The following is a 23,490-nucleotide window of genomic DNA, read 5'->3' as shown; positions in this document are numbered from 1 at the left end:
ATTAAGATAAGTTATTACTTATCATTTTGAGCCATATAGATGATAGTGATCACGTGGTGCAGTGGAAAAAGTAGATAAAAGATAAGTAAATGTTTAAAAAGAATAGGAGTAATACACGTAACAGCTTTTCTTTGATATCCTTTTCAGCTTTTAGGTTGACTAGAGTTATTGGCCGTAACAAAGGAAGTTTTTGGAATAATGGATTAGATTAGAAAAACCAAATCTGTAGAAGCATAACTTGTGACTAACTTATCAGCATATTCATGAAGTTTTAATCTGGAGAATCATTTTCCATATGATGATTACTGATTAAATGAATGTTAAAAGGCTACGCTTTGGCTTCGTACGTACTAATTATTTAGATATTTTTTCTTCTTTCTTCTCATAGGGATATTTTCAGATATGACGTTACAACTTATTAGTTACTTTGTTCACCTAGCTATTAATAACTTCCTTCAACCAAAATGAGAAAACAAAAATCATTTCTCGATATTTTAGTATTCTCTTTCACGTTTGCAAGTGATATTGCAAACCTCCAAATGAGTACTCTTTTTGTGCTCTTATGGAACATCAATGTAAGTACTGTAGTATACCTACTGAAAATTTTGAGAAATGTCCAAAACCTCCGGCTCAATACAAGCATCTCCGTGATAATTGGAAGAAATTAAATTTAAACATATTACAAATAAATTTCTTCCCTCACCGGGAAGGCGGTGGCCTTTTTCAAAAATATTTTTTTATATAATGAACACATAATCATATCAAGTTACGTATCAAGGGGTTTGTGGTACCCTGTCAATTTAAAATGTATTTTACGAAAATACATTGATTATCGTTATACATACAACACTATGGGATTAAAGAGCCGTTTGGACATGATTTGAAATCATGACATGAAATCAGCGATTTGAAATCATGATGATTTGAAGTTGAAGTTTTGTTTGGACATGCAATTTGAATTTTTTAAGTTGTATTTTTTTTTCATAGACATAAAAACCCACAAGTTGTGAAAACCATTAAAACTTTCTCAATTCTTATACAATCTTACCAAATGAGCTAATCATAATTCATAACAAAATTAATGCGCTACTAGAAGACCTTTCTAAAATATATAACATCAATTGATCGAACTTTAGTTCAATAAAAAGAAAAATTGAACATGTGTTGTAGTGTAACTATTCCTTAATATAATCCTCCCATATGGTATGGACAATATCTTAATATACTAGTAACTTGCAGATCTTTTAATATTTGACATAAATGATTAGTAAATATATCTATCAACTTATGGATCTATTTTTTACAAAATATAAATTTATGGGTCAAGTTTTACATCTAAATTTTTTGAAATCATGATTTGAAATCCCAAATCAAACCTTTTTGGGATTTGAAATCATGTATATATGAAGTCGGAATTTTGTGCCAATTGGCAAACTCCAAACTTCCAACCACTAGTGCAAGTGTTTGGAAGTGCTGTAAAACCTTAAAAAGCATACCGGGCTAACGATTTATACCATAGTCGGTCTGAAATGTGAAATCATGATTTCATATAGCATGGTCAAATACCTACCAAGTGTCAACTTAAAATGGGAAAAACCAAAAAAAAAAAAAAAAAAAAAAAAAAGAGGTATTCACATGCTAGAGTACTGAATGATAAAAGACCATGAAAAGGGAGTAATGGATTCACGTGATATACAGACATATAGTAGGTTATAAAACACCATGCACATGCACGCATGCAATTGTTCTTGTTCCTTGAGCCCAGGAGGGCCCTCTCCTCTCAACCAAGTGGGTCGACAACGCATGAAAAATTGATGGGTCTATACTGCTTGTGTATAAACTAAGCTACTGGTACGAAAGCAAGTTCAGGATTGAATTTCTTCTTCTTCTTCTTTTTTCTTCTTTTTTAAATTACATTGTGTATATAGATTAAAAAAAAATTACTCCATCCGTCCAAATTTAAGTGTCTTAGTTTGATTGGATACAAAATTTAAGAAATAAAAAGAGACTTTTAAATCTTGTGATTCTAAATTAAAGATGCATACAATGTACTAAAATAACCTTTGAATCTTGTGATTTTAAACTTGTCATGTAGGATGTTTGAATTGTTAACTTTCTAAATATAGAAAGAGACCATTTTGAGAAAGACCAAAAAGGAAAGTAAAACATTTAAATTGGGACAGAGGGAGTATGTATCTGCCTACATAAGATGCTGAATCCTCTTGCAGAAACTTTTAAGTATAGCAGTAATGGACACACAAAAATTGCTTTAGATTGTATAGGTTTTATTCCTATCTGTGACATTCTCTGACATTTTTTCTTGTATTAGTACTTAGTTAAAATTTCTGACTTTGTCACTGCACATAAAGTTTCAAGAAATGAAGTGGCCGTAGAGGGTCTCTTTCATTTTCAGTAACCTACTCATGAATTTACTACTGTAAACAAGGGATGCTTTAATCTTTGGTGATTGATTTCAGGCAAGTGTTTCTGGCGAGCAGGTTAAAGTAACTGAAACACAATAGTACTAATAACTATTTGTACTGAGGGGCTGTATGGTGAACACTCAATGGATGTAATAAAAAGTGAAATTTGAATCCCAAAGAGTAAAACGAGTTGGCTCTTTTCCTTGTTGGGACACTGGACAATCAATGATTTAGGTGGTGAGAGGGTTGGGGGTGGCAGAAGACAAGAAATTAAAGAACAGGTATAGTTGTGTTTTATTATTTGGATAACGCAGAAAGAGATTCAAGGTTAACTTTAAAGTGATAAGAGGAGATATGCTAAGATTTAGAAGGATTCCTTCAATTCTTTTTATCCCAACATAAAGAAAAAGCTTCAAGATATTAGAGAATGTCACATTCAAAATTTAGATAATGTGAGTTCTGAGTTTAAGAGTATGATTTTTGTAATACATGCATGCTTAACTCTGATCTATTTATACTTGTGTTTCACATACACAAGTAAGATATGAAAAGAAAGTTGTGAGCTCTGTTGAACTTGCACGTTAGACCAGTAATCATATCGAAAATGATGGTATTTCGCACAAAAATAAAAAGGGGATCTTGTGAATGGTGAAGGGTGACAATAGAGAACGTTTTTACCAAAAAGTGTAACCTTATATACAAAAAGTAATGCAACTGGGCTTCAGAACTTATTCAGAACCAGTCTTCCCTTATGCAATGCACATTATACTATAATTCGTTTACACTTAGAAAATTATGTACCCTCTGTTATAATGCTTTGACTACTAACATAAATTTACAAAGATACGAATTACCCAAGGTCCCAAACAAGAAGATAAACATTACTTATTGGTGTGCCCAATTCCAAACTCTTTTACTAATCTTTAATCTCCTGTTTCTGTGTGAGGGATGTACCTAATATACTACCGTTATCTTTGTCCCTCTTGGGCCTACATGCATACGTGTAAAATGGTGTCTCTTCATTTTCACATGCTCAATATTTGTTTTTATGTATGCTTTATCTGTATATATGATAAGGACATATTTAAGCAAACTAGGATACACACCTGAAAGTCCTATGCTCTTCTATACTTGTATATTTGTACTTGCTTTTGCTCATTCTTTTACAATTTTCTTGTTTTCCACCCCTTATCCGATACCCGTTTGGGACTTCGACTAATTTGGATTAGCGGTGAAAAGTTTTACTTTGGAGGTCAAGTAAAAACGGTCACTATCAAAGGTAGGGGTGTACATGGACCGGGTTGGTTCGAAACACCAAATCAAACCAAGTGCGTCGGGTTTTTAAATATATACACCAAATCAAACCAATAAAATTCGGGTTTTTCAACCTCGGGTTTTCTCGGGTTATTCGGGTTTTTTTTTCGGAATAATCTTGATACAAAACATATAACTTTTACGTCAAATATTTCTTTAGTCCTAGTAAGATACAACTATGTAATTAAGGTGTTTCAAAAGAAAATAACACAAAATGTGAGAAGAGTGATGACATTGTATTAAAATATTCAACAAAAGATAATAAAATCGGTTAAAATAAATATTGCTAATTAATAAGCCATAAAGAAAATGACCATAATCTAAAAATACTAAGTCATGCTAAAATAAGTACGGCTAATAAGTATTAATTACATGACAAGAAAAAAAAAACTTAAGTTCTGTATTTTCACTCTCTAAATCAATTATGCAAAACTAAAGAATAGATATCCAACATTATTGTCATTTCTATGGGTAAATTGAAATTCTTTTGTTAGTATTAGTGTTGAGTTGGTTTTGGTTTGGACTTTATATGAGTTACTAACATTCATAAGATATAAAACTTATTCACATTCAAAATCCTAAGTTCAAGCTTGAATAATATGATAATAGATGAAAAACTATGAAAAAAATTAAGAAATATTTATAAATTACATTACAAATAAATATTTTTATGTATAAAATATTTTAAAAATTGAATACATGTAATGTCTGGTTCGGTTTGACTTTTTTTTAGCTAAAACCAAACCAAACCAATTATGGTCGTTTTTTTTTTCCAACACCAAACCAAGTCAAACCAAACCACTAGTCGGGTTTTTTTCTCGGTTTAACTCGATTTATCGGTTTGGTGCGATTTATCGATTTACTTTGTACACCCCTAATCAAAGGCGACTCAATTATTTACAATTGTTTTACTGCTCCTTATTCTTTTAACCTTTAAAATATACAAACTGATCCCACACAAATTTCCATGATACTTTACATCCATCTTTTCATCTTTTACTACTTATTACAGCCTTCCAATTAGCTTATGCAAAGCCAATCTTTTAAAGGCTCACCCAAAGTCACAGTGGATTTATTATTAAAGCAGTTTCCAAGTGCCAACACTGAAAAAAGTTTTAAAAGAAGTCCGAAGGTGGAGATAGATCACTTTGAATCTGGATCCTCCGATGAATCATCAGCTTCAAGTATCAGATAAAGAAGATGGATCATCAGAAGAAGAGGAGGATGAAAATGAAGTTCTTCAAGAAAATGGCCTTGAAAACCTTCAAAGTCATTACCAAAACCAGCACTTACAGCAGCCGCCACAGCCACTCTGCCAAAAACCAGCAAAATGGACTAATTTCACTGCACACAAAGATGAACTCAGTAAAGTAACAAAAAGAATGATGCCAAAGAAAGCCAAAACAGATGTGATGGAACTCCATGGAGGCCGAATTATTAGATCCGTAGGAAGAAAAGACAGGCACAGCAAGGTTTCAACTGCAAAGGGTCCGAAGGACCGACGTGTTAGGCTTTCACCAAACACTGCAATTCAGTTCTATGATGTGCAAGATAGGCTTGGCTATGACCGTCCAAGTAAGGCCATTGATTGGCTGATTAAAGAAGCTAAAGCTGCAATTGATGCTCTTGGTGAGTTTCCTAATTGCCATTGTGCTGAACTCAATGCTAAAATGCGGTATTCAGTTGATCAAGAACAAAGTCCAAGATTTAGTCAAGAAAACAGTGGATTTTCCAGTTCTGAATATGGAATTCCAGAGGTGAATTATGACATCCCAATTCAGAATGTAAACTTGTTTTCATCACCTGATGGTGCCAAGATTCCATTTTTCAATGAGTTGCAGAGTTACCCACATGACCATTTTCTCAATTTCCAGTCTTTACAAGATGACACAATCATTTCCTCTAGTGATCATCATCAAGGCAGCTTCTTAACGACCACTTCAATTAATCCTTTAAATTCAAATTCCAACTTGGAAATGACTAGATTTATAAGAAGTGTGAATGGGAATATTGCCAGTTCAAATTCAGGATATGGAGAGGCCCATAATTTCCCATCAGTTTTAAGTCAAAACCAAGTCTTTTGTCATAGGGAACCCCTTCAGTCCAGCTTTTTTCCTCTAACAAGTGATCCATTGAGCACACAACTTCAGACCCTTTCTTATGGATTTGCCAATGATGGTTTGTCAGGAGTAATTTCAAGTGCACCAAGAATTCAAGGGGAAGAGGAGTAGGGTACATTATTTTCTGCTTCCTGGCCCAATGCATCTGCTCTTATGCATTATTAAGACTAGCACTTCTTCACCAGAATATAGATAGTCTTACTATTTTCTATTACTATTTCCTTTTCAGAATCTTTGACTTTTTTTTTTTCAGGAGCTGAAAACTTTGTTGACTGGATGTAATGCAGAATTTCTTAGTATTATTTTTGGTATGAGATGTTTATGCAAATTATATCACCTTCTGTAAAATTATTACTCTTACTATGCTTGTAATTTTGCCTACATTGGATTATCAGCATCTCATCAAAAGATTCATAATCTCAAGTTGCAGGGGGCCGAGTGAAGAAGAGAAAAAAGTAAAATGGCAAGACATAGATTAAAATCATGAATAGTTTAGACAGACCTAAGCAGGGGCAGGGCCAGTAAGGCCCAAGGGGGTTCTTCGGTGAAAAAATTATACTGTATATACAAGGTGAAAATTATTTTTTATGTATATATAGTAGATGTTGAACCCTCTTGGCTTTTTCGTTTGTCTACTTCTTTATATTTTTGAACTCCCTTATTTAAAATTCTGGCTTCGCCACTTCACCTAAGGTAAGAGAAATTAAGAAGATTCCTTGATTTAATGAAAGAAAGACCAAGATGCGAAAAGGGTGTCTTCTTGTATTTGTTCTTGTAGCTATCAAACAATCAAATCAAAAGGGATAAAAGTAAGTTGGGATTTTCAAGATTTGGCCATTTTCATTTAGTATACACAAGAATGGGTATCACCATTCTATCAGTAGTGATTGTAACTTTGGTACATCATATTCATACAAAGCCTAGCTTGTTAATGCAACACTGATAATTGTCAGTTGTATTGGCAAAGCATTCAATTTAAAAGCAGCACACTGGCATCTCCTACTTGATTAATTTCAATGGCGTTTTACCATTGCATGCATTCAACTATTCAAGTCCCAACTGCCAGCCTCATTTAGATACATATGAATTCTTATGCAATTCCATTTCACCTGGAGTTGTTACTTCTTAAGTAGTAGCAGTAAAACTAAAGCTTTTACTCATTAGTTAGTACATTCAGTTGTTCCAATTTTGCTGCTCTTTGTTCTTTCTCTCTCTCTCTTTGTTTTTTTTTTTTTTTTTTTTTTTGTTTTTTGTGTGTGTGTGTGTTGTGAGCAGCTTTGCACACAAAGTGGGTCTTTACCTATAAAAGGCCACGTGAGAAATGGAAAGTGATCCACATTCCACTATAAAGAGGAGGAAAAACAGGTGCAATTACTGAACCCATTTACGCCAATGTCACGCTTGAAACAGAAAAATGGAGAATTAAGGTTTAAAACCATGTTCATTGTAACTATTAGAGAATTAAGACTCGAGAGAAACTAAAGAATAATGCTCAATTCAGTAACAAAAACAGGCGAGTAAATGTATACATTTATACACAACAAAAATAAGAAATAATAAAAAAAAAAGTTCACAATTAAGCTAATTCTTAGTTATATTTACAACCAAAATCCCAATAATGCAAACTAAACATAATCTCACGAAATCGTACTGAATATATCTTATCATCCACCTTTAAACTCAATATGATTTAGAAGAATTCAGATTGAGCTTGTCTCTGAGAGCTTGGAATCATCTAGGAAGATGAACCAAAAATATGATAACAACAAAGATATTTTTGTTGCCACTACCTAACGAAGCTAGGCATAGACAAGATAATGAGACACTTCTCTATAACCTCCATTCCTATTTAGCTTTTTTCTCCTTTTTAAACATTTTTTCCATCATTCTTTTCATTAATTATATTTAAAAGCTCATGTGGAGGCAATAAGTACTTGTAGTAATTAAATTAAAGTAAAATAATGAAGAGTCATTTCATGAGCAGCGTTACCTATGAAATGAAAAGTTTATGCAGGAAATAAAGAATTGTAATAAATGATAATGAAGAGTTACAACATGGAGTAAACACTAATACTAGTATTTCTTTTAATGGAATAACCCCATCTTTCCTTCTATCTTCTGTTATTTTCCAAATTCCAGCTTTCTTAGTCAGCTCTTTCTTTTCTTCTGTCTTATTTTCTTGATTTTAGGTAAATTTTGTGTTTTACATATGTATCTCAGACCTTTTCCAACTAGAAATGCTTAAAAGTACGATATAGATTGTTACTACTCTTCTCTGTGTTTTTCCTATTTCATTAATTGTAGTTGGATATGTTATGTTGTTGATCTTTCTTTGAGGGTTTTTCCAATTGAATTACTGAAAATTGAAATAGTAAAGTGCTTAGAGTGTTGTTTTGTGGTATTTCTTTCTTCCCCTTTTGGTTTATAATTTTTCATATTTATTGACTTTAGGTTTGTTGTGTTTTGTAGGTTGATCGGTTCGTGAATTTGTTCGATTTGATCAGTTATTTTATTTTTGAAGATATTGTCATGTTTCACAAGTGAATTTTTCAAGTCTAGAGGAGCGGTAATTGTTACATCGCTCATTACCTTTTATTACAATTCCGGTTTGGATATATAGTTGTAAGCCATAGTTAAATTTCCAATTTACAATTGAATGAAGGATGTATATATATGTCATTAAAAATCTTGATGCATTCTAACTGACAGTATATGTACAATTTATTAAATTTTCGTTGTGCTTGGCAACTTTTTATTTTTTTATTATTCTTTTATGTATAATGTTGCTATTAATTTTTATATTTTCATGTAGTTATATAATTAAAAAATGGGTCTGATTATGTGCTTCCATATTTAAATATAGAAAAAGTGAAGTGTAATTTTGAGAATTCAATTATATAATGAAAGAATTGTTAGTGTTACAGTTTAGGAATATTAAAAAAAAAAAGATAAATTGATTAAATAATAAATAATTATTTGGTTATAATTAATTTTCTTTAACGATCGCGCGAGCAAAGTCAGTTAATAAATAAATTGAGATTTTCCCCATACTATGTGATACTATCCACAAATTGCCTCCTCTACGTTACTTCGTCCAACAAAAGTAAGCAGAAATCCTAATAAGAGTCGGACGTCTAACTTTTAAAATGAATTCTAACACCGGTTCTTATACTTTTTCAAACGAAATGTATCTATTCAAGATACAGTACCCATATCTCACATTTGTTTAAAGATGTATATTCCAAAGATGTTTGAAATATACTAGGCAAAGAGAAAACATTTGACTTTCCATTTACTGTTATTCTTTTCAGAGAGTAGTACGTAGTTTCCTAGAGCAGCAGCCATATCTCTGGTGGGTGACAGGCTGAATACAAATTTCTCCTGCATTATTATTGGCTGACTAATAAGTGTCCGATGTAAAGAAATCATTCTTTTTTCGGAAAAGGCTCATATATGCCATTGAACTTTTTTCGGAAAAGGCTCATATATGCCATTGAACTATCGAAAATGACTCATTTATGCCACTCGTCAATAGTTTAGCTCATTTATGCCATCACCGTTACCAAAATGGCTCATCTATGCCACCATTGTTACCAAAATGGCTCATTCATGCCATTTTTCATTAACATCGATTTTACAATACCAGATATGACACGTGGACTCCAATTAGAGATTTATGTTGTTTAATTAAACCAACTCAATTTTAAATCCTAAATTAATAAAAAATCCGACCCAAATTAATGAAAAGTGGCATGAATGAGCATTTTGGTAACATGATGGCACAGATGAGCCAAACTATTGACGAGTGGCATAGATGAGTCATTTCTGATAGTTCGATGGCATATTTAAGCCCTTTCCGTTCTTTTTTCCTTCTAAATTATGATGTTATGATAAAATTTTACCCCAAGATTGCCTATACCAGAATATGAAGGGCAATCCCTAGAAATTCATAGAGTTGAGAAGTTAAAAGGCTGGTTTTGCTTATTTTATACAACCAGGAAACGACATGTGGTACATTTTATGGACGATGACAATCCTTAGTCAGAAAATACAAAAACAGGACATAACTAAGGGAAAACATTCAATAAGCCTTTTCCTGGACTACCTGCTGACTGAAATCCATGTTATTCATCTGGTATTTTATTTTGGACAGCAGTAAGTTGCTACTGAGGATTAGGAGGACGGCTATTAGCTGCAGCAACACGCGATCCCCATTCCAGAAGCTCCTTGCTAGTATCATCCTTGTGCACAAAGACTTCTATGAAACACAAGGAGTCCTTGTGTGTGGTTGTTGCTGTTGATATTGCCTCAATAAGGTCCTCTTCCGTCTTTACCTGCAATCCCTTATCCCATCAATTTCTGTATTTGAATTGCAATAGTGGAAGATGTTATAATGTGTTCATAAAAACTGACCTTTGCAGTCCAGCATTTGCCTTCACCATTGTGGATAGCATTCACGAGACCAGTGTAGTCCCAATTCTTGATCACATTGTATGGCCCATCATGAATCTCGACTTCAATTGTATAACCACCGTTGTTGATGAGAAATATAATGTTCTTTTGTGCACATCTTATCATGGTCGAAATATCTTGAGCAGTAACCTATGAGGCAATAAAGAGTTTTTGCTTTCTCAATTATGTTTCTCATAATTCACTTTTAAAAAAATAGTCAATGGTTATTATACATAAAAACATTAACTACATTCTTCCCTATGAAGTTATTTTGGAGAAAATGAATAAAACTTATGTCCTTCATCATTTGAAAAGTCAAGGAAAAAAATATGTGATAGAATCCTAATGCGTCTTCAGCAGCACAAAAAGTGGACAGTTGAGAGCAGAGGCGGATTTACCTTGCCTTGAGGGGTGTCACTGACACCCCTTCGTCAATTTTTTTACTAGATATACGTATATAAAAAGTAAATAAAAGGAAAATAGAACGTAGATATACATAAAGGGACACCCCTCAGAAACGAAGGTTGCCACTGGCCTGGTGGTTGAGTGCTCCACCTTTCGTGTTGGATGTCGTGCGTTCAAACTCTCGCAGTCTTATTTTTTCCATCAATATAATTATTTTATTAAGTGCTTCAAGTTTTATTTTTATATGTTCATCACTTTAAATTTATTTCATTCTACTCTTTGTTATATTTATATTTATAATTCAGCCTAAATTTCAATGGAGCGATATTATCATAAGGGTTTTATTAATATGATTTGAGTTGTCTTTTTATAATATGATATCATTATATTGATTTATTCATTTGCTCACTCCTTTTAATGGTGACACCCCTAATGAAAAATCATGCGTACGCCACTGGTTGAGAGTTTGATCGTAAGTTCAAAACCAATGTGAATACTGACCTGGAAGCTACCATCACCGATGCAGGCAATGATGCGTTTATCTTTAGCAGCCTGAGCATAACCGAGAGTGGCACCTACTGACCAGCCAATGGATCCATACTGCATTTGGAATTCAAACCTGCAAGAATTTAAATACAACTTATCTTAATATAGCTACAATCAGACTTCACAAAGGGTTATTGAGATTGATATGATGTCAATTTCTCCTAGTTTTTCCATTAATACTTTTCAATTCTGCTCCTCCTAAGAAGGATTAAGAATAAAGTTAAGAGTCAAGCTTACCCGCAATTTTCTGGAAGATGAAGCTTCAGACAATTAAACCACGAGTCCCCTGTCTCTGCAATCACTGCAGTGTTGCCACTCAGCATTTCCTGTGAATGGAAAAACAGAAGGTCAGTGAAACAATCAGAACTTCTGGGGAACATGAGGATTCTATTGTATTTAGAGCCCGTTTGGATTGGCTTATAAGTTGCTTATAAGCTGTTTTCAGCTTTTTTGAGTGTTTGGCTGGTCAGCTTAAAGTCATTTTATGCTTAAAATAAGCTCAAAAAAATAATTGCGCCTATTTGACTTAGCTTATCTAAAGCAGTTATAAGCTGTTTATAAGCCAAAAAAAAAAAAAAAAAAAAAAAACTGGGCTACCCCAACTTATTTTTTTGCAGCTTATAAGTTGTTTGCGGCTTATAAGCTGCTTAAAATAAGCCCATCCAAACAGGCTCTTAGTGTCGTGTAATCTCTTATACTGTAGATTATAATGTAACTTTCAGTTAAGCTCTAAAAGTGCTCTTTGTTTATCACAATTCATATTTACCTGAATGTACTTGAAGAGTATATTGACTCGAAGAGGCTCATCATGCTCTCGTTTTAAGGCAACACCTGGAGGGACATAAATCCGATGATGATTCTCCAAAGCAGTGGTATTCCTCTTAAGCTTTTTCGCCAAAGCACTCAAGAAATCAGTCATGAAAACCCAACCGAAGGAGGGGCCATTTCCAATAGTCACGCGATTAGGTTCAACAACAATCAACTTCTCCTTTTTAATGAGCAACGAGTATCCAACAGAGCTGTAGTCATTGAAGATGGGGCCAACAAAGACATAAGCATCCGCAGATTCAACAATCTCCCCACAGAAACTAGAGCTCACTGCTCCCCAGTAAGTACCAATGAAATTAGGGTGGTGCTCTGGGACCAGTCCCTTGCCAGATGGCATTGCTGCGAACGGATAGCCACAAGCATCAGCAAGTTCCACAAAGGCCTTCTGTGCTTTTGCCACTCTTACTTTGGGACCTCCCACAATAACTGGTTTTACAGACTTGTTCAAGAACTCTGCTGCTGCTTCAACTGCTGCTTCTAATACTAGTTGATTGCTGACCCTGCAAATGCATTTTCCTCTTAATACAACAGCCTAATAGATCGTTGAATCGGGGAAATGGAAAGTATATGTAGATTAAGGAACAGGAAAGAACATACTTTGGAGCAAGAAAGAATGGAACAGGATCTCTAGCAAATGTGGGGTGAGGAATTCCAGGCAAATTGCAGCCTATGCTAATGTAAGCTGGCTTGCTCTCCTTCAAAGCAGTTGAAATCGCAGTATCAATCAATTCATGTGCATCATCCAAGTTATTCACCACTGCCTGTTACATTACACCAACTTGATCACTTTCAACACATCAAATTGCAAGAATTAAAACTTTGTTCCAAAAAGCAAATCCATTCGTTGCGCATCTCCAAACACCATTACTAGCCATCATCACCTCGAACTATCATATAATTCTTAATTTTTTTTTATTGATATAGTATTAGATTAATTTAGTATTCTATTTAAATTATAGTTATTAATTTTAAATAAAGACAAGTTTTATATATTCAGATGTTAAGAAAACAAACAGTCTTAATTATATAGCGTTCAAATCTTAAAACAATAACTTAATATTTAGATGTGTATTCAGATTGAGATATGTAAATCTTAATGCATATCTGGATATTCATGTCTTAATCTTAATGAAAATCTTAATGAAAAGAAATGAGGCCTTAGTGATGCAAGTACAACTATTATAGGCAAGTACAATTACCTAAACCAATGTAGAAGAACTAAACTAGTAGTAATTCTTAGCTGGAACCGTGAAACGGATGTCTCTACTCAAGAATTAAGCACAATAATATATGTGATCAATCAAATCAGAGCAAATATCATCAATTTGTAAGAGAAAAGCACAAGATTTGCAACACAAGGTACAACAGTAAAATGATCATATGGAGGGAAATATGAACTTACCTGAGTGCAAGTGACAGTTTGGAAACACCTAAGTTCCTGGCTAAAATCAGGCAAGCCAATAGTATGATGCAAAATTCTGTTAGTCCCATAATCATTGGAATTAGGCCCACCAACAATACAAATAACAGGCAAATTCTCACTGTTTGCACCAGCAATAGCATTAAGCACACTTAATCCTCCCACAGTAAACGTCACCACACAAGCTCCCACCCCTTTCACACGTGCGTACCCATCAGCTGCGTAGCCAGCATTCAGCTCGTTACAACAGCCGACCAAATTCAGCTCCGGCTCGGCTACTAAATGATCCAATAAAGTCAAGTTGAAGTCACCAGGAACTGAAAACACGTCGTTTACGCCGATTTGTACTAGACGCCGAGCTAAGTGTCGACCCAGTGTTCCAACTCCACAAGGTGAGCTTGCTGGAACTGAAGCTGAATGATCTGTCGAGCCAATTATTTTGGTACCCTCCATTTCTGAATCTTTTTCAATTTCTTTTGTGGTGATTTGTAGTAAAAAATGATTTGGGTTTATGGGTTTTGAAGATGGTATTATGGCAGTTTATATAGAGTTGCTTGTGATCATCAGGGTGATGGTTTTGAAGACCATGGGCAAGAAAAAACTGCTAATGTACACTTGTATACCATAGAGTGGGCACTGCAATGAAAATAATACTAATATATAATAAGGTGTTTTGGAGAATGATTGATGGATTATTCAAATGATTTTTTTTTTTTTTCGAAAAGAGAATCGGTTTACGTGTTTTGGTTGAATTTAATAGTCTATTTGTGTACCTGGGCTGGTTTGATAGAGGAGAATAAAATAAGACCGCATTAGGAAAAGACAAACAGTTTTTGGGAAGAAAAGCAGGCGGTGGGTCGGGTCTAGGTTTTATTAATGGTTTTCATAATAAAACAAGTGCTTAAGTTTCAACTTGGACGACTTGTTGAAATGTTAGGTACTTGGTTTTGACCAATGCTTTTAATTACAACAGGTAATAGGTATAGATTAGCCGCACGGGCTGAATATGTTTATTCACTTTAATTAGCCTATTTTTAAGGTTTGTATTTTATAAATAAGTTTTAAAAATTAGTCATAGTCATGGCATGAAAGTTGTTCATTAATGTGGAAAAAAAAATTAGTAAGAAGGTGAGGGAAAAATAATATTTTGATTTTAGATTTTTTTTTCTTTTAAATTGTTTAATATCTTATATGTATACTGACAAGTTGATATACATCTCAATCAATTAACTGTTCAGATCCAAACATAAGAACCATTGTTGTATATATTGGATTTTTTAAAAGCAAAACTAATAAAATATTTTTATTAAATTAATTAAAAAATATGAGGAAATAAATGTGTCGGATAATTAAAATTAAAGTGCATACGTCTATGGAATAAATATTATATGACATATTAGAAATGTAATATGTTATATCGTAAATCACCAAATTTTAATTCCGAAATGAAAATTTAAAGTAATACACTTTATAAATGTAAAGAAACAATAATCAAAAAATGCAAAGGAGAGTAAGATAAGTAAAATATTGACAAAAAAGGAAAACGGGTTTTCCTTCAATCTTAATACTTTAAACGTGAAAAGAGGACGAACAATAGCAATACAAATTTGTACCAAAAGTTATATAAAGTGTACACTTTAACCAACTACTTTTTTATCCCACTTAGACATTTGTCATAGTCTCTCTCGAATAAACTATTTTCAAGAATATTTATTAGGAAGGGTTAATTTTATTTTGGTTTTATAAATGAACAAGTAATTTGGACATTCACTCAGTCCTTGAGGGTCTCTCTCTTCTCTCTCCTCTCCTCTACAATGGTAAGTTTCTCCCCCCCCCCCCCCAACCCCCAAACCAGCCACCCCAAGCGGCCACCGGCTGGCCAGTTCTCTCTCTCTCCTCTCTCTCTCTCTCTCTCTCTCTTCTCTTTCCTTCTCCTTTTTTTGTTTTTTTTTCCTCTTTTCCTCTCTCTTCTACCCTGCGACTGGAAATCCTCCACCAATAGGTTTCCGGGCAGTTTCTGCACAGGTAGGTGAACAGTGATTCCGGTCGTGAACAGTAACTCCGGCCGTGAACAATGATTCCGGCCAGTGAACAGTATTTTCCGGCAGAGAACAGCATTTCCGGCGGCGAACAGAGGTTTCTCGGTGGTGAACAGGTTCTATTTACTTGGAGTTGGTACCTCCAATAGCCCATTTCCGGTCTTTTAGCCTTATAAATTTTGCCTGCTCCGCATATTTCACTGCTTATAGACTATTGCTAACTTGTGATTTAGTATTGACCCTTCATTTGTCTTAGATTAACCTTTCACTAACATATATTTATTTTACTGGCTTTGGTGAGAGATGGTAGACTAGGGTCATGTTCTCGGTTGGGATCGGGGGCCAGGGTTGGGGAGGCTAAGGGGGTTGAGGGAGCTTCTAGGTTGAGAGTAGGGTCTTAGAATATTGGGACTCTATTGGGAAAGTCCATAGAGTTAGTTAAGATTCTTAAGAAGAGGAGGATTAATATAGCTTGCATCCAAGAGACTAAATGGGTAGGACCTAAAGCTAAGGAGGTGGACGGGTACAAGCTTTGGTTCTCGGGCAAGTCGAGGTATAGGAATGGGGTAGGGATCTTAGTAGATAGTGAGCTTAGAGATCAGGTGGTAGAGGTTAGGAGGATCAATAACAGGATGATGGCGATTAAGTTAGTCGTTGGAGGGTTCATCTTGAACATTATTAGTGCCTACGCGCCACAAGTGGGTTTGGACGAGGAGGTAAAAAGGTGCTTTTGGGAGGACTTGGACGAAGTTGTGGTAAGTATACCGCCTACTGAGAAGTTATTCATAGGAGGAGATTTCAATGGGCACATTGGGTCTGTTTCGAGGGGTTATGACGAGGTGCATGGAGGATTTGGCTTCGGAGATAGGAATGGTGGAGGAGTCTCACTCCTGGATTTCACAAAAGCTTTTGGATTGGTGGTAGCCAACTCGAGTTTTCCGAAGAAGGAGGAGCACTTGGTAACCTTCCGTAGCTTAGTGGCTGTGACGCAAATAGACTTTCTGCTTCTTAGAAAAGATGATAAAGGCCTCTGTAAGGACTGCAAGGTCATACCGAGTGAGAATCTTACGACCCAACATAAGCTATTGGTGATGGATTTAGAGATAAGAAAGAAGAAGAAGAAGAAGAAGAAGAAGAGGGTCGTGGATGACCGACCGAGGATTAGGTGGGGAAGTTTGACTCCGTCTAGTGCCCTAGAGATGGGGGAGAAGTTGATGGCTATGGGAGCGTGGGATAGCAGGGGGGATGCGAGCAGTATGTGAGATAGAACGTCCAGTTGCATTAGGGAAGCAGCTAGATAGGTATTGGGGGTCTCACGAGGCGGTCGTGGTGGGCACCGAGGGGATTGGTGGTGGAATGGAGAAGTCCAATGGAAGGTAGAAGAAAAGAAGCAGGCATATGTGAAGTTGGTAGATAGCAAGGATGATGAAGAGAAGCGGAAGAACAGGGAAAAGTATAAGATGGCGAGAAAGGAGGCGAAGTTGGCAGTTTCGGCGGCTAAAACGGCTGCCTTTGAACGCCTTTATGCAGAACTAGAGGACAGAGGTGGGGATAAGTGTTATATCCCGTGTTTTTGCGCATTTGAAAATTTTGAAACAATCTTGCCTTGTAAGAAATAAGGCCATAATTTGATTTTTATTTTATATATGTGTGTTGACTATGAAATGTTGATGTGGAAATATCGAGGAAGGCTAAGGGAAAAAATTGGAATTTCGGAAATTAGTTTTGCGGATTACAAAATAAGACCTATGTTCAATTGGACTCAAAAAAATATAGAGAACAAGAGGCCCAAACCAAGGGGTGGCCAACCAACTACATAGGCCCAAGCCCATGGGACATTAACCCAAGTCATAAAATAGATAAGGGACATAATTGTTCATTCTAGAACAACCTAGATCAAAAAAAAAAAAAAAAAAAGAGCAAGTGAGAGAAAGGGCCTCTCGGCCGAATTAAAGAAAGAAAAAAAAATTGTGGAGCTCAAATCTTTGGTTCAAACTCATTTCTTTTGAATCCCTATTAAGTTGGAAACCCTCTTCAATGTGATACAAATTTGGAGGCAAGAAAGTACTTTTTTTTATCAAGTGGAAATTCTTGAAAAAGGTAAGAATTCTACTCTTTTTATCTTGGAAGAATTATATATATATATGTTGTAGTATATGGGAGTGAATGGAAAGTATGGGAATTTTGTGTTATGGGTATGTGGGTGTGTGACCGAAAATGGGTGTTGATGGAGAGGAAGGATCAAATTTTATTTATTATGTCAATTGTGTTGTAATGGCCTTTTTATGCAAATGGAAGAATTCTAGTTCAAGTTGGCATGAAAATTGTTGTTAAGTTGTTGTAGGAAACTTTGTGATTTTATTGTAGATTTATGTAATTATGGAAATGGAATTGTTAAGATGTAACTTGTGGTTGTTGTTGATGAAATGGGAAAATGAAAAATGTGTTGTGAATGTTGTGTCGAAGGTTGGAGATTTCGGATGAATTCTAGTCTTGGTGGATTTTTTGTATACTTTGTAAAATAGTATGAAATGCGTTTGAATTGCACTTGAATGATCTTGAATTGGTAGTGGATGTATAAGAATCGATATCGGCTTGAAAATTCGTGATTGAATTGAATGTTGATGAATTATGTTGGGAAGGAAGGTTACTAATGTGGAATGCGTTTTAAATTGGTTTTTGATGTTATTGGTTTGGTTGTTGATATTGTTGGTATGGTTGTTGATGAATTTGGCCGAGTTTAATTCTCGGGGATGTTGAATTTACAGGGGAGATGCTGCCGAAATTTCGGTAGACAAATACTAATTAAAATCAAAATTCTAAGTACTTGTAGCTAATTTTTGGAAATTGATAATATTATTGTAGATATTGGAGAGCCCGAGATTTGAGTCGGGATTTGTTGGCGAGTGATCGAAATTTGGTAGTGAGCGATCGAGGTATGTAAAGCTTACCGTTCTTTCTTTTTGGGATGACCTTTATGCAATAAATGAATGACATATATGTATGCTCCAAAGAAAAATTCTACTCTTAGAGCCACTAGGATGCCCTATGTCTTTGATTTCCATGAACTATTCCATATGACTTGTCACATACTTATGATGTTTGAAATATTAGTCGGTACGTTTCCGGATATGGTTTGAAAGATATTTGATATGGCCTAAGTTTGGATATGTATATTTTGGATATGTGTATATGATTTTAAGGCTCCGTTTGAAGTACTCTATAATGTCATTTGAAAGCTCCTTAAAAATGAATGATACTTAATTTTCAAGAAAATGACCTATGAAGTGTTTTTCGAAAGTTTTGTAATTTAAAAGCTCGCAACTTTTGTATAATAATTCCGATGGACTCTATACTTACTTTGAGCTTTCTGCTATCAGTGTATATATTCATTCGTCGAGTCTTGGAATTTATTTATTTGTATGCATACGGTTTCCGCACTACTCCGCTCGTGTCTATGATAAGTTGGTATTTTACCAACTTATCTCTTCTTTAATCTTATATTTTTTCTATGTTTGCTTGAGAAAATAGTGCATTTAATATCATTTACATCTATTTTACAGGTTTATGTGATTTAGAAGTGATCGGAAGAAACCAAGTGAAAATAAAGTCAAAAAGAGGTCAAATTGGACAAAACTGCACAGTTTTGCAAAACTGTCAAAAGTGGACAGTTTTGCAAAAACGGGACAGATTTGCAAAAAACGGGCAGAACTGCAAAAACGAAAATCTGGGGCAAATTTTGTCATTTTTTGGACTTGGAAAAATTGGGAAACATAAAAGGAAGACTAGGGGGCAAAACATTTTCATCTTTGGCACAACACAAGATTTTGGAGGCTAGGGTTTCATCACCAACACCTTGGAAGAGAAGATTTGGAGGCACCCAATGAGAAGTTCTTTACCCATTTCTTCATCTCTTGCTATTTATTGAACATTTATGTGTGTAGTATTTCATTTCAATACTTGAATCTTGTTTATGAAAATATTCTTGATTAAAGTTTGGATTGAATCTCTTGTTTTGCTTATGTGTTGAATGATTTTATTCCTAATGAAGTGAGTTATTGTTTCTTTAATTAATCTCATTTTGAATGATTCTTAAGGGAGTAGCTAACCCTAAGACTTGCCCATTTATTTCGGTTTAAACTTGGAAGAGGCAAACTTGAGATTGAGAAAGATTAATTAACAAGAATTTGGGGCGTTAACCCTCATCTAATGGAAATCGACCTAGGGATAGGCGACACCACTTGTAGCCATATTCGGGTATTCTTAATGCTCCTAATTGTTTTAGGGATATTCAATTAGGTAGTCTAGTTAGTCTTCGGAAGAAGCTAATTTAGAGTCATTATCCGAGGCTAAGTAATATAAACTCACCATTATTTGTAAATCATGAAGTGCATTGGATCGTTACTTGAGCGTAGTTTCCCTTGTATCCATGCTTGTGGCCATTGATCATTTTACTTGCTTTCTAGGTTAGTTTACATTTTTGCATTAGTTATAATTTTCTCCAAAAACCAAAATATTATCCATCGTTTGACTTTAGCGTAGTTGGTGAAAATTCCTACTTTTCCTAATCGCCTACATATTGTTCTCTGTGGGATTCGACCCCGACTCATAGTTGGGTAAAATATATTTGCATACGACCGTGCCCATTCTAATTAATAGGGTGGATTTGGACGTTATCAAAAATGGCGCCGCTGGCATGTGGTAGCACGTTATATTTTGGTTATGCTTGATTGTGTGCCCTTGTCGGGTTTATTTTGTGACTGTTGGTGTGGCTGTGGATAAACGTTACAAATGGAACTTGCTCAAATTCTTAAAAAATTCGTTCTTTTTGCATGTTGTGGATTAGTCACTTTTGTTATTTTATTTCCGTTCTAAGTTAGGTAGTTTAGGAGTAAAAACTTTTGTTATTTTATTTTCGTTCTTAGTTAGGTAGTTTAGGAGTAAAAATGGTGTTGGGATGTGATTTTTTACCCCTTGGCTAATTTTTGGCTTGCTTGGTACCAACTTATTTAAACCTTAACATATGAACTCTTGATTTTTGAAAAAGAAAAATGATTGAAGTAAGGTTTCTTGTTGTGACTTTTAGATTTAATTTTTGGCTCTTACTTTCACTAATTAGTCTCTTTAGGCTATGAGTGACTTTTTAAGTTCATTTGTTTCAATTGGTTCTTGGATACATATACTACTTGAGTTTTCATGTGCCATGTGTGATGAGGTTTATTTGTGAGTTCTTTTGCATTATTTGTGGTCTAGAACTTGCCCGGAATGAGTTTCAAGGCGAAATCCTAGACTACACTTGGTTTGAAAAATGATGTTAGGTCTTCCTTGGCCCGTTTTTGCGCCTTAAATATCCTACCTTTGCATGTTTTCCCTAGTTAACCCCTTTTGAGCCTTTAACCTTTTCTTTGACAACCATGTTACAAGCTTTACCTTGTTCTTCATTGATCCATCTTTTGGTACTCTACCTCCTTAAGTGCGTTGAAAGTGCAAACATAGGCTAAAAGCATAAGTTTGGGGGTGATGGTTGGAAAAGTTGTTATGTGGGAGTTACTTTAAAGGTGAAAAGGTTAAAAAAAAAATTGAAAACTTCCTTGTTATTTTAAAAAAATAAAAAAAAATGAAGGAAGAATAAAGAGTTGTGATTAATGGGAAGACTAAGTGGTGAAATGAAAAAAATGAAGAAAGGGGTGGAAAAGTTTCAAAGGAAGTGTGCGTTGAATGTTGAAAATCGTAGTGCTTAGGAAGGTTTTGAGTCACTTTTACCCAAATTGTGCCCTACCTTAACCAAAAGCCTAAGTTACAACCCTTTAAGTCCTAATTGATTCTGAACCAAGTGTGTCTACATTAGTGGAGAAATACATGAAGGGCAAGCTTATGGTACTACTTGTGTGCATTTGAACATCTTTGTGAGAGAGAGAGAGAGAGTTAATTCTTTCTATTTGATATCTCATTTGAATTACAATTTCTAAGTGTGGGATTCTCTCTTGAGTGTGAGGGCACATGAGAATTTAAGTTGTGAATTTGTTCCATTTTCCAATTGAGATGAATGAATAAAAGAAAGTTGTTTTGTGATAATGAGGCAAATTTTGAAGCTTTAGTGTCATGACGTGATTGCTCTTTGATTAACGTGGTGTTTGAACACTTGAAATGAAAAAGAAGAGTTTTTAAGAAGTTGGTGATTCATATGTTTTGAATTAATTGTTGGTACCAATCAAAGTGAAGTTTTTGTGCTTAAAGTAGACTTTTTAACTTGGTATGATGTTGGTGCACTATTGAGTCGATTTCTTCGAAAGAGATTGTATGTTTTGAATTGCTTGAGGACAGTTTTGCAAAAACGGGACAGATTTGCAAAAAACGGGCAGAACTGCAAAAACGAAAATCTGGGGCATATTTTGTCATTTTTTGGACTTGGAAAAATTGGGAAACATAAAAGGAAGACTAGGGGGCAAAACATTTTCATCTTTGGCACAACACAAGATTTTGGAGGCTAGGGTTTCATCACCAACACCTTGGAAGAGAAGATTTGGAGGCACCCAATGAGAAGTTCTTTACCCATTTCTTCATCTCTTGCTATTTATTGAACATTTATGTGTGTAGTATTTCATTTCAATACTTGAATCTTGTTTATGAAAATATTCTTGATTAAAGTTTGGATTGAATCTCTTGTTTTGCTTATGTGTTGAATGATTTTATTCCTAATGAAGTGAGTTATTGTTTCTTTAATTAATCTCATTTTGAATGATTCTTAAGGGAGTAGCTAACCCTAAGACTTGCCCATTTATTTCGGTTTAAACTTGGAAGAGGCAAACTCGAGATTGGGAAAGATTAATTAACAAGAATTTGGGGCGTTAACCTTCATCTAATGGAAATCGACCTAGGGATAGGCGACACCACTTGTAGCCATATTCGGGTATTCTTAATGCTCCTAATTGTTTTAGGGATATTCAATTAGGTAGTCTAGTTAGTCTTCGGAAGAAGCTAATTTAGAGTCATTATCCGAGGCTAAGTAATATAAACTCACCATTATTTGTAAATCATGAAGTGCATTGGATCGTTACTTGAGCGTAGTTTCCCTTGTATCCATGCTTGTGGTCATTGATCATTTTACTTGCTTTCTAGGTTAGTTTACATTTTTGCATTAGTTATAATTTTCTCCAAAAACCAAAATATTATCCATCGTTTGACTTTAGCGTAGTTGGTGAAAATTCCTACTTTTCCTAATCACCTACATATTGTTCTCTGTGGGATTCGACCCCGACTCATAGTTGGGTAAAATATATTTGCATACGACCGTGCCCATTCTAATTAATAGGGTGGATTTGGACGTTATCAGTCTACTACTATGATATCGTTCGCCGAATCCCGGGCCGGTTTTGTGGTCGTGCGCACTATGTTATATTCGGGAGTATGATGTGTTACGGTTCCCGAGGCCTCGCCATAGGGTCGGGTTCCGCTTATATACGGCGTTATGATGTTATATGATATATGACATGTTCTGATATTGTGATGTGATATGATGATACGATATGTTCGGAGATTGTACGGAGATTTGAAACCTTCTGGAGTATGATGTGTTGTGGCGCCAGCGTCGGAGTGGTAACCACGTTCCTAAGCCTTATGCATGATTTTCATTTGCATCATATATACAGAGTGTGTAACAGAAGATATGTACCAAAAATATGAGCTCCGAATCAAAAGGAGTAATCCAAGTGGCAGAATATGTATCCTATACTGGAGGGTCACCAAAGAGAACGTCTGCACCTGCGGGCATGAAACGCAGCCCCCCGAGAAAAGGGGGGTCAGTACGAAGTATGTACTGAGTATGCAAAGCATGAAATACACTTCTGTCACGACCCAGCCCCGTGGGCCGCGACTGGTGCCCTATTTGGACACCCAAACGGACTTACGTACCAGATCAACATATCAAAATTCATTCAAACTTA

The 23,490-nt window shown here is 35.0% G+C and overlaps 2 protein-coding genes across 2 annotated transcripts; one reads left to right on the top strand and one right to left on the bottom strand.

Annotated features, from left to right (window-relative positions):
- The first annotated feature begins 4,682 nt into the window (after positions 1 to 4,682).
- Positions 4,683 to 6,873, top strand: LOC132622698 (transcription factor TCP4-like). The gene has a single exon (XM_060337350.1). It carries the CDS (start codon positions 4,904 to 4,906, stop codon positions 5,966 to 5,968), a length of 1,065 nt encoding a protein of 354 aa, XP_060193333.1. The 5' UTR covers positions 4,683 to 4,903; the 3' UTR covers positions 5,969 to 6,873.
- A 2,939-nt stretch (positions 6,874 to 9,812) lies between these two features.
- On the bottom strand, positions 9,813 to 14,177 carry LOC132621555 (pyruvate decarboxylase 1). Its single transcript, XM_060335875.1, has 7 exons — positions 13,491 to 14,177; positions 12,686 to 12,849; positions 12,027 to 12,588; positions 11,498 to 11,586; positions 11,216 to 11,333; positions 10,271 to 10,459; positions 9,813 to 10,191 (listed from the first exon to the last, which is right to left on the bottom strand). The coding sequence occupies exons 1-7, from the start codon at positions 13,959 to 13,961 to the stop codon at positions 10,021 to 10,023; spliced, it is 1,764 nt and encodes a 587-aa protein (XP_060191858.1). The 5' UTR covers positions 13,962 to 14,177; the 3' UTR covers positions 9,813 to 10,020.
- Between the last annotated feature and the right edge of the window lie 9,313 nt (positions 14,178 to 23,490).

This window comes from Lycium barbarum, chromosome 12 (genome assembly GCF_019175385.1).
Source record: "Lycium barbarum isolate Lr01 chromosome 12, ASM1917538v2, whole genome shotgun sequence".
In the NCBI taxonomy this organism is placed as follows: domain Eukaryota; kingdom Viridiplantae; phylum Streptophyta; class Magnoliopsida; order Solanales; family Solanaceae; genus Lycium; species Lycium barbarum.
Note: the sequence above shows the minus strand (reverse complement) of the source record. Positions and strands in the feature narration are given on the sequence as shown.

Excerpts from the sequence above, each read along its gene's own strand:
- LOC132622698 (XM_060337350.1), top strand. The coding sequence starts at position 4,904 with ATGAATCATCAGCTTCAAGTATCAGATAAAGAAGATGGATCATCAGAA.
- LOC132621555 (XM_060335875.1), bottom strand. The coding sequence starts at position 13,961 with ATGGAGGGTACCAAAATAATTGGCTCGACAGATCATTCAGCTTCAGTT. Across the intron at positions 12,589-12,685 it reads CCATTCTTTCTTGCTCCAAA|GGTCAGCAATCAACTAGTAT; the intron begins GTATGTTCTTTC and ends ATGCATTTGCAG. Across the intron at positions 11,334-11,497 it reads CATCTTCCAGAAAATTGCGG|GTTTGAATTCCAAATGCAGT; the intron begins GTAAGCTTGACT and ends AAATTCTTGCAG.